General features: G+C 40.9%; 1 protein-coding gene and 1 long non-coding RNA gene across 14 annotated transcripts in view; one reads left to right on the top strand and one right to left on the bottom strand.

Moving 5' to 3' along the window:
• The window catches only part of LOC143908473 (uncharacterized), a 191,786-nt gene that overhangs the window by 112,401 nt on the left and 65,548 nt on the right, over nt 1–13,837 (top strand). The window lies entirely within an intron of this gene.
• Nucleotides 1–13,837, bottom strand: part of LOC143908466 (uncharacterized) — a 177,572-nt gene that overhangs the window by 107,115 nt on the left and 56,620 nt on the right. For 2 of the 12 annotated variants that reach the window (XM_077426133.1, XM_077426132.1), the window contains exon 1: nt 13,071–13,352. The exons of the other annotated variants lie outside the window; for them this stretch is intronic. In XM_077426133.1, coding sequence (XP_077282259.1) covers nt 13,071–13,337 — 267 coding nt within the window. In that variant the 5' untranslated portion in view covers nt 13,338–13,352. Of the gene's footprint in view, nt 1–13,070; nt 13,353–13,837 lie in introns of those variants that run through there. 12 annotated transcript variants of the gene reach the window in all.

Here is a 13,837-nt window from a genome sequence, read left to right as displayed (position 1 = left end):
TAGCAGCCGGAATAATTGAGCCGTCAGTAAGTCAATGGTCGAACCCAATCGTGATGGTGAAGAAATCGAATGGCAAGTACCGGTTTTGCCTGGATTTCCGCGGAGTTAATAAGATATCTAAAAAGGACGCGTACCCGATACCACCAATGGACGGGATACTCAATAAGTTACGTTCGGCAAAATATATTTCTACAATCGACCTTAGCCAGGCTTACTTTCAGATTCCGTTGAATAAAGATAGCCGAGAGATTACCGCGTTTAGCGTCCCGGGAAAAGGCTTATATCATTTCGTCCGAATGCCATACGGATTAACGGGTGCCCCCGCGACGTTCCAGCGACTATTAGATAGTTTAATAGGCCCGGAAATGGAGCCTTTCGTTTTCGCGTACCTAGACGATATAATTATCGCAACGGAAACTTTCGAGGAACACCTCGAATGGCTAAAACGAGTGCTAGATAAAATTAAAGCTGCGGGATTAACGATTAATATGGATAAATGCGAGTTCTGTAGATCTCAGGTTAAGTATTTAGGCTTCGTGGTGGAGGCGGGAGGCGTATCGGTGGACCCAGAAAAGACGCGCCCCGTGCTAGAGTACCCGGCGCCTCGAACACTGAGACAATTGCGTAGATTTCTCGGGATGTCATCGTGGTATCGGAAGTTTATACCGGAGTTCGCGACGCTAAGTGAGCCCTTGACCCGCCTTTTGAAGAAAGGCAGGCGCTGGGAGTGGGGGGATGAACAAGTTCATGCATTTAATAGCATTAGGAGTAGCTTAATTGCGGCCCCCGTCCTGGCATGCCCAGATTTTAAAGAACCTTTCGTGTTACAAACCGACGCTAGCTCGGTTGGGTTGGGGGCGGTCTTGACTCAGAACCTAGAGGGGGAAGAACGCGTAATAGCCTATGCCAGTCGCGTGTTGTCGGACCCGGAAAAGCGGTACTCGGTGACTGAACAAGAGTGCCTGGCCGTGGTGTGGGCCATTCAGAAGTTTAGGCCGTATTTAGAGGGTTACAAGTTCACCGTAGTTACGGATCATAGTAGCTTGCGGTGGCTCCACAACTTGAAAAATCCCACGGGTCGTTTGGCCCGATGGGCGTTAGAATTATTAGAGTATGATTACACAGTGGAGTACCGCAAGGGAGCCCTACACCACGTGCCCGATGCCTTGTCGCGAATGTACGAAAGCGCGGAAGGTGGAAAAGTAAACGCCGCCATCGAGATCGAGGAGTGTGAGGGTACAAGTGACGAGTGGTATCGCAGGCGGTATAGGGAGGTAGCGACTGACCCGAAGCGGTTTGCTCACTGGAAAATAGTTGATCGGCAGCTATACTTTTTGCGACCGCGACCGGTGATTTCGGACATAGTTGAGGATTTGGACCGGTGGAAGCTGGTATTGCCGAGAGAATTACGCGCCGAGGCACTTCGCGAATCCCACGACGCGCCGCAGGCCGGTCATTTGGGAGTCGAAAAGACATATCAGCGTCTCGCCGTGTCGTACTATTGGCCAAATATGTTTCGCGAGGTCACTCGGTACATTCGGACGTGCGACACATGTCAGAGGACGAAGGTCGAGCAAGCTAGTCCCGCGGGGTGGATGGGCCGCCGCGTTATAGAGGGGCCGTGGACTTCGATCGCCGCGGACATAGTGGGGCCCTTGCCTCGCAGCAAGGCCGGCTACCAGTACCTTCTGGTGATCCAAGATTTATTCACCAGATGGATCGAGTTGAAGCCTTTGCGAGCGGCTACCGGCCCGAAAATTAAAGAGGCGAACAGGAGAATCTTATCGTGTCGCGGTGGGGTACGCCGAAGATCCTCCTCACGGATAATGGAACTGAGTTCGTGAATCGCGTGATGAAGGGTTTCGCTGAGGAGCATGGCATCACACACGCCACGGTGCCGCCGTACCACCCGCAGGCCAACCCCGTGGAGAGGGTCAATAGGACCCTGAAAACAATGATCGTGTCGTTTATTGAGAGGGATCATCGGGAGTGGGATAAATACCTTCCACAGTTTCGTTTTGCTTATAATACGGCGGCGCATTCGTCGTTGGGAGCGTCACCGGCGTTCGTGAATTTGGGACGTGAGCTAGTGCCGCCGAACTTGTTGCGTGACCAGGGGGAGGACGTGACTCAGGTGGAGCCGCGGGACCCGGCGGAGTGGTCCCAGCGGATGATCGAATTAAGGACCGTTCGAGAATGGGTGGCGGAGAATATGGACCAGGCGAACCAGAGGCAGGCCGCGCATTATAATCTGCGTAGGCGACCGCGAAGATTCCGAGTCGGGGACTTAGTATTAAGGCGGCAGCACGTGCTGTCGTCAGCCGCACAGAATATCGCGGGAAAACTGGCGCCGAAATTCCAGGGACCCCTACGAGTGAAACGGGTGATCTCTCCGGTGGTGTACGAGTTGACACAGCTGGACGGGTCAACCGTAGGGAAAGTGCATGTTAAGGATGTGAAACCGTACTACCCCCCTAACACCGAACCTACGTGTGGTAATTGAGCGTGTGCATGTCGAACCCTTCCGCCTCCTTCCTGTTCCCTGAGAAGGAAATTCGCGTGAAGGTTGGAACAGGGCGAGATGAACGGGGTGGGACGTAGTTGAGGAAATTTGGAGGGGAACAAAGTCGGGAAACAATGGTGCGGTGAATTGGTCGGTTAAATTTGGGGAAAGATTGGGAAGTAATTCGGAGATTTTCGTTTCGGGTGATTTTCGTGTACTATCGAGTAACGTTGGAAGGGAAGACGCATTGACTGATCGGGGTCGGACGGAGCAAAGCCGTCACCGACGGAGTGAGGTCTCATGAGGGAAATGAATGGGGTATATCAGAAGGCTTGAGCGGTGGTCTCCGGCGGACCGGGGCGGACGTCCCCCTCGGCACTCGTCTGGGAGCGGGGAGTTGTGACGTGACAAAAGTCGCGTCCCTTACCCCAGATGGGAGCTCGGCCGAGGGAGGCGTCAGGGATGGTGCCTCCGCCCGAGGCGGGCGGAGAGCGAGCCTTTAGGTTAGGATTAAGATCTTTTGCGAGCGTTACAGGTCGAGGGAGTGCGGAGCAGATGGCCAGGGTCACGACGAGTGTAACGGCTTATGCCGCGTCGAGGGACTTACGGCTGGACAACCAGGAGCTTCCGAGGGCGTACGATCGGCGGGCGGGTCACGCTGGGGCCCACAGCCGGCAGATCAGATGACCTGTCAAGGCGTCACGGATGGCACGAGAGCACTGCAGCCCGGATACGGGGGACGCCCCGACGAAGGTCCCCGTTAAGGAACGGGGCCACCACCGCTGAGTACCGCCCCCGGTCGACGAGCCATGGCCCGTCCAGCCTGGCCGTCGAGGAACCGGGCGATGAGACGCGGCCTGGACAGCCGGTCTCAAATAGGCGGACTTCAAAACTACCGCCGGCGGATGGGCGCAGTGACGAGGGGCGCTCGCGAAGGGCGCGACGATCGCCTAGAGGGATCGCTGGCAGGCCAGGGCGCAGCACCGATCAGGCTAGGGAAACCGGCGCGCGCGGGCGCGCGCGGGCCCTGCGTGGTCCCGCCGGATCAAGGAAACGCCACTGTCGAGTGAGCCGCCATCCCGGCAACATCCAGCCCTAAGAGCGAGTGACGAGCCGCCGGAACAAGACGAATTTGTAAGGCCACTGCTCAGCCTTCCTCGAAGTAAGACCGCGAGAATACCTAGGCCCTCCCGGGAGTCGCGTTGTGCCGCGGTAAAGTATGAAATCGGCTGTAATTAAAGAATATCGAGTGCCATACCGCGGGAGGGCCCGGGCGACGAAGTGATCGCGAGTGCCCGCCTCGGGGATGAAAACGTACGGCCGCCGACAGTCAGCGTACATGTAATTTCGTTGTGATATCGTTTCGTGTACTTCGTTGCGTATGATTTCGTTGTGAGTAATTTCGTTCGCGTAATGTCGTTGCGGGTGATTTCGTCGCGTGGAACTTCATGAACGCCGTTGGCTTAACCGTGCCGTAGTTTTGAGAAGTGGCTCTCGCGCGTGAGAGAGCCTCGTAGTTATCGTTGCCGGTTAAGTTCATGCCATTTGTAAGTAGCTATACGTGCGTTTCATCGGGATTAATGGCCCACGGTTGTGTCGAGTTAACGGGTGGGGCCATTCGTGCGTTTCGAGGGGAGAGAAGATCCCCGGCGCTGTCGCGGTAGACCGTAGGGAAATTGCGTAATTGTTTAAGGAAATTGCGTTGGTTATTTGTTAGCATCTCGCGTTTGACCGTCCGGGTGGAATTCGCTGCAACTTATGTCGGGGAATACTCTTGTGCGAATTCGATCGGGATTGCCGTGCAGCTCAGCGACGGAATGAGTATCGCGCTCGTGGGGTGACACGTGGCGTGTACTCGAATTCTGCTTGTTCGCCGTGGAACTCGCTATCGTCCACTTATTATCTGCCTTAACCGAAATATAATTTAATGTTTTATGTATTTGAGTGTGATGATTGCGCTACGCTCCCTCTCCTATTCCATCCGCGGTTGATCAAAGAAGCCCACGCCTGAGAAATACTGCGATCTCGTGAATCGTGGTGCGAGGAATCGCACCTGGCGCCCAACATAACATCTCTAAAATACTCAGTCGAGCTACCATCAGGGTTTCGGAGAGCAGTATCGCGAATATTGATAGAGATTATAGTGAAGAAAGCGACGGCGCGCTCCTCTACGGCCGGCGAGACCGTGGGGACATCGTCGTCGTCGTTATAACTGAGTTTCAAAATTTCAACTTTTAACATGTAATTCCTATTCCGAACTATTGTAAAATAAGAGACATTATAATAAATTGTGAAAAAAGTTTTCTCTAAATGTTTTTGAAAAATTAGTATATGATGCTCCATAAAAATAGAATAAATAATATGCAATTAAGGAGGCTCTTACCTCGATCATAACATGACAGATCTTTATGAAATTAATATATGTTGTAAAGTGAACCACAACGGACCGATGCCCAAAACTTGAGCATAGGTTGACGATAAAAACTGTAAAAATATCAGTATTGAAATTCGCATTTTTAACACAGGGCATATGGTAAACACTAAAATTTTTACCGGAAGTGATGTATTTTCTTGGCAAGTTTGCGAGCCAGGTAAACAAAAAACTAAGGAATTGTAGTTAAAATAATAATCTTTCTAATGATAAGAAGAAAACTTGGTGTTGACGATGAGTTATAAAAGATATTGTAGTTTTAATATGACGTACGACAGGTTAGGCGAATGATCTTCCGAGTGTCAAAATAGCGCGAAGTTTCTAATCTCACTTGCACATGTCTTTTCTCTGCGCTGTATGGTAGCGGCATAATTATTCTCTCGCGCATTGACAACCTTTATTTTCGCGAATTTTCCTTTCATTTTCCCTCTCAGCATTCTCACGTTATATCTTTCTTTTGGCTCCATCTCTTCATCGCATCATTCGCTACAACGCTACACGGCTACACCTCACTTAGCTGCAGACTGCTACAGACGACGTTGTGACACGCGCATGTTCTGCTCTTTAGCACTGACGTAGTCAACTGACTTATTGTATAAATTTTAATATTTACACTAATAGAACATATAACTTACTCTTACACTATGTAAAAATCATTATTTATTTTTTTATTTAATTTTCCGATAATTTTATAACCAATTATTAATGATAATTTTTCGGTTGCTACATTGATTAGAGCAGCCGGGTAAGAGCCTCCTTAAGTGTCAATACCCTTGCGGTACTCGTTTTCGAGAAACACTTGTGTAAAGTACGCGATTTGATGAATTTTTCGCTCGGTTCAGAGTGATAGAAGAGAAGAGGCGTCAGTTACTTGGCAACGCCGCATGAGTTCTCACGCGTGAAGTTAACTTCTTATTTTTTATAGAATTATTATATAATATTTTGTATACATATAAACATCTTTTTAAGCACGAATATAAGTTGAGCACGACTGGAGCCGGAGAACGTCCTTAAGCAGAAAAATCGGAAATTGTGTAAAATCGACCTCGAATTGTGTAAGATACGACCTCCCGAAAGATATCAGTCAATACGTGAAAAATATATATTTCTTGATTAAATTAATAAATTAAAATTTAAGAAATTAATAATAAAATAAAAATTAATTTTATAAACTGAAATTTAAAATATTAGATATTAAGTTAAATAAAAAAAAATAAAAAAATTATAGTCAATAATTTTATAATAAATTAAAAATATTTTTGTAACATTCTTTGCAGTGTGTGTGGAGATGGGTAATATAGTATCGGTATTGTTAAATTGATTATATCAATTTAATTCTGTGATTGTACGTTTCAGTTTCAGACTGCGTTTCAAGATTGAAAGTACGGCGCGTGTAGTTGACGAAGCGAAAGAATATACTTTTAAAATTTACACAAAAAATTGTTACTATATAGGTAAACAAAATTCAGCCTGACCGTATTTGGCAGTTTAATTTGATGAAAATATTAATTTTATGAAATTACCAAGAAAATTATATATATAAAAGTTTATTTTTGAAATTTTAATTAATATACAAACATGAAACTTTCCTACACGACGGTATAAATAATAAATATAATTAATTGAATAAGTTTATTAAAGAAGTATCGCGAATTAAAATATTTATCCTTTATTTGTTCTTAAAAGAAATTTCTCATATCATTTATGATTAAAAATATATAATTGATGCATGATTATTAACACCGAGATTAACACAGAATCCTATTGCGTCAAGAAGTTGCAACTATAATACATATACCATTCAAAATTTATGAATTATTTTTTAATTATGTATTTGAAGTTAAGGCTCCTGGTCCCTCAGCCGTGAACTCCGTGTTGACAGTAGCGACATAGCTGGCAGCGGTAGGAATAAGAACTCCTACGACTCTTACAGAGTACCGCATGATAAGCAGTGCTGCGATTTCGTGCCCCGGCACGCTAGCGAATTTCCCCCTCCACTACGCACACAAGTGACGCTCGGTCTGTCGGTGTGTCGGCAGCGCTCGGCCGTGCCGAGCGAGAGGGAGAATATCACTCCCGTGTTTTTACGCTGGAACCGCCTTGGCGAGAATTTATCGCTGTTCGCCAGAGTAACCGGCGTGACGCCTGGCTCACGGGATCTTTCGGAAACGGGCGAAGGGGAAGGATTCCTTTGGCGGTGCGACGTGACGATTGAGAATCAGATGTCGAATCGATCATGCATTTTCAAATATATAATGTTTATCATATAAAAATAAATAAAAATATTTACATCTATAATTGTAAAATATAGTACAGAATAGATATGAGAAAAATTTCCATCCTACAACGTACATATTACTTCTATAAGTGTACTATTCAACGACACATTTAATAAAAGCAATAATATTAAATTACTATTTAAAAAATAAACATTAAATAAAAATTAACAGCAATAAAAACTGTAATCGACCCTACTGGCCATTGTAATTGTCATGACAATACGTCTCTATATGACTATTATTTCGTAACAGAACGTTAACAGAAATAATATGTAATTTGTTTTTTAATCGAGATATAAAAATTGGTCGATTTCGCTTCTTCTATGAAATCGTGTAATTAAAAAAATTAAATTTGTATTGCTTTTTTGAAGATAAGGTGAAGTACGTAGGGCTATATATTTGTGTCACAAAATATATTTGTTACAAAAAAAATTAAATAAAAAATTGCACACATTATGAGTAACATAAAATGTGGTGTAAAATAATATAAAATTTTATAAAGTGAAATACTGTAAATGTAATGTTTTATTAATAAATGACTTATTTTTTTATTGCTGTATTACTAAATGACATAAAAAATCTAAAATTGAAAAATTTTCATATACTTATTTTCGCGGTATATCTGTATGTAATGATTTATATGTTTCAAAAGTTTTCAAACTTTATCTTCGAAAAAGCAATACAAAGCTAATTTTTTTAATATTACACGATTTTATAGAAAAAGCGAAATTGTCTAATTTTTATATCTCGATTTAAAAACAATTTACATATTATTTCTATTAACATTTCGTTGAGCGATTACAATCATATAATAATTTTTTCCTACAAAATCTCACAATTTACAGAAACAGAGAGAGAGAGAGAGAGAGAGAGAGAGAGAGAGAGAGAGAGAGAGAGACAGACAAAAGGGAGAGTGCAAAAGAAAAATGAGATGTCAGCGTTATATACCCGTGCGGTAACACCCAGTCTCGAAATAGCCTGTAGCAGCGCGGCAGGACGTCTGACTGCTAATACGCTGGCCCGGGTTCGTTTCCCGGTGCTTCTTTTTATTTTTTTACTTTTTTTAATATATATAATAATTATATAATTATTCCGAGAACGAAAGAGCATGTAAAAAATAATTAGAAGTGTGTGTGTAATCGAATAATATGAATGTAATGATTTTTTACATAACGTTAAGAGTTTAATAAGGGAGGTGAGGAGAAGGATAATAATTAGTAACTAATTTTCCCTTACACAAATATATTTAGTCATACGGTGTGATTAATGGAGAAAATAGTATTATCTTACACCTTATAACAAATAAATTTTTGTTTCAACTTTCACAATTAATTGAAAAAATTATTGACGGGTCATTTCGATTTTCTTTCTCATCCTCTTCGGAATCGTCTTGTGCCCAAAACGCGTGCGTTCCTGTATTATGTCGTGTTCGAATGTTATAAAGAAAATCAATACATTTTGACTATAAATTAAATTATTTTTTACATGCTCCTTTGTTCTTGAAATAATTAAATAATTATTACTTTGTAATAAAAAGAAAAAAAAATAAAAAAATTAAAGGAAGCACCAGGGAACGAACCCGGCCCAGCGTCTTAGCAGGCAAACGCCGTACCGCGCTGCCACACACCATTTCAAGATTGAACGTTACTGCACGGGTATATATGGAACGCTGAAATCCTTTTTTGTTTATAACTTTGCAACGAATGCTTAGTATCAACTAATATCTTATCTATATACTCTGAGGTTCTCCCCTTGCAGACTATTAAAGTATCGTGCACATCTGCGCTTTTCGATGTGTACCCTCTTTTTCAGATCGCCCCGGGCCACGTCGAGAAAGCAATCTAGCAGCCTCGACGCATCAGAGTCAGAGCGAGAAGGAGGGAATGATATTCTCTCTCTCGCTCGCTCGCACGGCGCGCCGAACTTAGCCGAGCGCGCATCGTCACGGACACGGTCGTCACGGAGACAGAGCATCTCTGTGTGCGTACGCAGCTGACATGTTACCGACATGTCAAGAATCGTGCAGCGCCTCACGCCTGCAAACCAATGAACTATAAGGCGTGGATTGGCGTGGAAAATGACATGTTGACAAGCTTATTTTGTTGTGCGTGCTATTTCTTTATTATTCGCTCTGTGCTTGTGCTCTAACGTTTAACATATTCGTGAAAGTCGTATAAAATTGGCCGAAAAGTAAGATTTGCACGCGGAAGAAACGTTTTCACCTCCTTTCGATAGTCGTTAAACGGCTGTTTTTCCCGTATGTTTAGGCTTCGTTTTATGGCTGTTTGTTTATTGTCGAGGGAAAAGGGTAGTTTTCGGCCAATTTCGGAAGTGTTCTGAAACGATCTAGAGTGATTTTTTATTGAAATGTCTTTTTATTTGAAAATGGCATGCACAACAAAATTGGGTGTTTTTCTCGCCTCGATAGTAAGAATCCAATATGGCCGCGGTGACTACCCAGGAGCCTAAAGGTAAATGTTTAGTATAACGCTCTCCCTTCCGATTTTCTTAAAACTTTGTAAAATTGTTTATTTCTGTGTGTAAAAAACATTTTGTATGGCACGCCGTTTTACTTTTTAATGGCATCAATAATATTCTACACAATATAAAAGTTTCCAAAAATAATTGTTCTAAGAAAAATAGCGATTCTTACTAATGATTTTAAATTATGTCAAACATAATAAAAATTGGACGAATTAAAATTATGTCGGGACAAAAATAATTCCGAATTTTTAATATGTTCCGACATCATAGTAATTCATCCAATTAAACCCAAGCAGCATTTTGACGTCCGCCCGACGTTAAGATAAACACACTTAACGTTGGTATCCAACGTTTTCGCTACGTCGTTTCAACCCTCTTTTGCACTAATTTGGGGAATCAAATTTAGGTAGTACCAACGTTGGAATCCGACTTATATAAGTTAAATTGAGGTTACATTTTTTCCACCAGTTTTAACGTTGGTATGTAAACTTTGATTTTGTACACTCTGCTAGACCTGAGGTTATTCTTTCACAACGTACATTTTAGGTGTAGTTTTCGTGCTTCCATTCAAACCATATGACGGCATTGGTGTAATAAATGTATCATAATACGTACTTATCAATTTGGCACAAATAAAATGGCTTTATAGGAAAAATATAGTTTGCGCAGTCTTTGATACTATTGTAATTTTGCCATAAATACACGAACCCAGCACTGAAATTGTATAACAAACCTCACTTTATTGATAAATGTGGAAATGATAAGTCGAAATTAGACGAATCCTTTCTAAAATATTCCAATTTACTAAATATTCTAATAAATAACTAAAATTTTCCAAAGTGTAGATTTTAATTTTTTTTCATCGAAATTACTTTTAAGATAAATATGTTGTTAAAACCTTAACAATAGATATTATATAAATGCTTTAAATTGTTAATAAAGTGCGTTAAAAAATATAAATATAAATATACTGGAAAATGGCGGATTATTTGCCTTCCTCTTTGAGGAATGAAAATAGCGAAGTCAGCGTTCCACACTATATCAAACTTTACGTAGTAAAAGGTGCGATAAATTCTACTAAAATTTGTTTTCTCGTATAAAATAATTAACTTTTTCAGACTTTTCCAAACTAAGTAGTATACCACTGTAGGCAAAATTGTACCTATATTGACTAAAAGTCTTAACAAGGTCGCCAAACTGACTTAACATGTCGATAAAGTATCAATTAGTTAAAAATTCTATACTAGATTTGCGAATGAGTCGTATATCTTAACCAAATCCGACCTATGCAATACCATCTATATGGTGATCTAGAGCATGGTTATGGCAGCCGTGCAGCCGAGCGAACGCGCTCTCGAGCTGTGAATCGCGCGGCGCGCGCGCGTTGTTTCCCGACGACGCGACGATAACCGCGTGAGATGAGATAGACCGGTTCGGCCGTGGATCGTCAACATTCGTCGCATAGTCCTCGTAGCTCACGCACGACGCCGCGAATTGCCGTCGACGATGCCCGCTTGATGCAGCAGTAATCTGCTGTACATTCATTTAGGCAGAATTTGTTACCATTTCTCGCGATTTCTTAACGTCAGTCAGAAATGACCACAGGCGACGTTTTACAACGTTAGCGTTTTACAACGTTTGATAACAAAACGTTGGTTTACGTTGGGAATTACGTATTGAAGTCGCTCGAAAAGTGTAGTGCAGAGTATAACGTCAGGCGAACGTTAAATATCTTAACGTCGGGTAATAGGACTTAAACTGTTTCGAATTTGACGTTGGGAAAGTGATAAAAAAAGCACGTCGTAATTTTAACGTTTAGACAACGTCCAAAAAACGTTAGTAATTATAAGTTACATTTTATAACTTTCTTGAACCGCTTACAACGTTGTGATTAGTAGAAAAGTAGTCCTTAGTCGGAAAGTTAACCGAAAAATGCTGCTTGGAAAATTATATCGGAACATAATAAAAATTGTACGGCAAGCCGTTTTACTTTTTAATGCAAGCCGTTTTACTTTTTAATAGCATAATAAATATTCAATTCAATATAAAAGATCAAAAAATAATAGTCTTAAGAAAAATTACAATGAATTAAAATTATGTCAAGACATCATAAAAATTCGGAATTATTTTTACGTGTCGATATCATTTTAATTCAACCAATTTTTATGATGTCACGACATAATTTTAATTCATCGAATTAAAATTTGATATACATAATAAAAATTGCATGGCACACCGATTTACTTTTCAATAGCATAAATAATAATCTATACAATATAAAAGTTTCAAAAAATAATTGTCTTGAGAAAAATAGCGATTTTAACTAATGAATTAAATTTATGTCAAACATAATAAAAATTGCATAAATTAAAATTATGTCGGGACATAATAAAAATTCGGAATTATTTTTATGTCCTAACATAATTTTAATTTCACGAATTAAAATTATGTCTGGACATCATAAAAATTAGATGAATTAAAATTATGTCGAGACATCATAAAAATTGTATGAATTAAAATGATGTCGACATCATAAAAATTGAATGAATTAAAATTATGTCGAGACATAATAAAAATTGAATGCATTAAAATTATGTCGAGACATCATAAAAATTGTATGAATTAAAATTATGTCGACATCATAAGAATTGTATGAATTAAAATTATGTCGATACGTAAAAATAATTCCGAATTTTTATGATGTGTCGACATAATTTTAATTCATTCAATTTTTATGATGTTTTGAAATAATTTTAATTCATTCAATTTTTATGATATTTCAATTTTTATGACATCTCGACATAATTTTAATTTATTCAATTTTTATGATGTCTTGACATAATTTTAATTCATTCAATTTTTATGATGTCGACATCATTTTAATTCATATAATTTTTATGATGTCGACATAATTTTAATTCATACAATTTTTATGATGTCTCGACAAAATTTTAATTCATTCAATTTTTATGATGTCTCAATTTTTATGATGTCCAAATTTTTATGATGTCTGAATTTTTATGATGTCTGAATTTTTATGATGTCTTAATTTTTATGATGTCTCAATTTTTATGATGTCTGAATTTTTATGATGTCTGAATTTTTATGATGTCTGAATTTTTATGATGTCTCAATTTTTATGATGTCTCAATTTTTATGATGTCTGAATTTTTATGATGTCTCAATTTTTATGATGTCGCGACATAATTTTAATTCCGGAGCTGGTGATTTTCATCCCACAATATTGGCAGCATTGTGTAAGTAGCGTCGACAGTTCTCACAGCTTGAATTCGATGTCTACGTGTCCCAGGTTGCCGATGACGACGTCTAGATAATGCGCTTCGTAGTTTTCGGTGTCTAGGTGTATTAATACCTTGAATTCGATGTCTACGTGTCCCAGGTTGTCGACGACGAGGTCCAGATAGTGCGCTCCGTAGTTTTCGGTGTCTAGGTGTATTAATACTTTGAATTCGATGTCACGTGTCCCAGGTTGCCGATGACGGCGTCCAGATAATGCGCTCCGTAGTTTTCGGTGTCTAGGTGTACTAATACCTTTAATTTGATGTCTACGTGTCCCAGGTTGCCGACGACGAGGTCCAGATAGTGCGCTCCGTAGTTTTCGGTGTCCAGGTGTATTCATACTTTGAATTTGATGTCTACGTGTCCCAGGTTGCCGATGACGACGTCTAGATAATGCGCTTCGTTGTTTTTGGTGTCTAGGTGTATTAATACCTTGAATTCGATGTCTACGTGTCCCAGGTTGCCGATGACAACGTCCAGATAATGCGCTCCGTAGTTTTCGGTGTCTAGGTGTATTGATACCTTGAATTTGATGTCTATGTGTCCCAAGTTCCCGACAACGAGGTTCAGATAGTGCGCTCCGTAGTTTTCGGTGTCTATGTGGCACTATCTGGACCTCGTCGTCGGCAACCTGGGACACGTAGACATCGAATTCAAGGTATTAATACACCTAGACACCGAAAACTACGGACCGCATTATCTGGACGTCGTCATCGGCAACCTGGGACATGTAGACATCGAATTCAAAGTATTAATACACCTAAACACCGAAAACTACGGAGCGCACTATCTGGACTATTTATCACTTCATTCGCGTTGCTTGCACTTTTTGCACTCAGC

Source organism: Temnothorax americanus, unplaced genomic scaffold (genome assembly GCF_048541705.1).
Source record: "Temnothorax americanus isolate GAGA-0224 unplaced genomic scaffold, ASM4854170v1 Scaffold96, whole genome shotgun sequence".
Taxonomy (NCBI): domain Eukaryota; kingdom Metazoa; phylum Arthropoda; class Insecta; order Hymenoptera; family Formicidae; genus Temnothorax; species Temnothorax americanus.
This window is presented reverse-complemented; position numbering and strand designations above follow the sequence as displayed.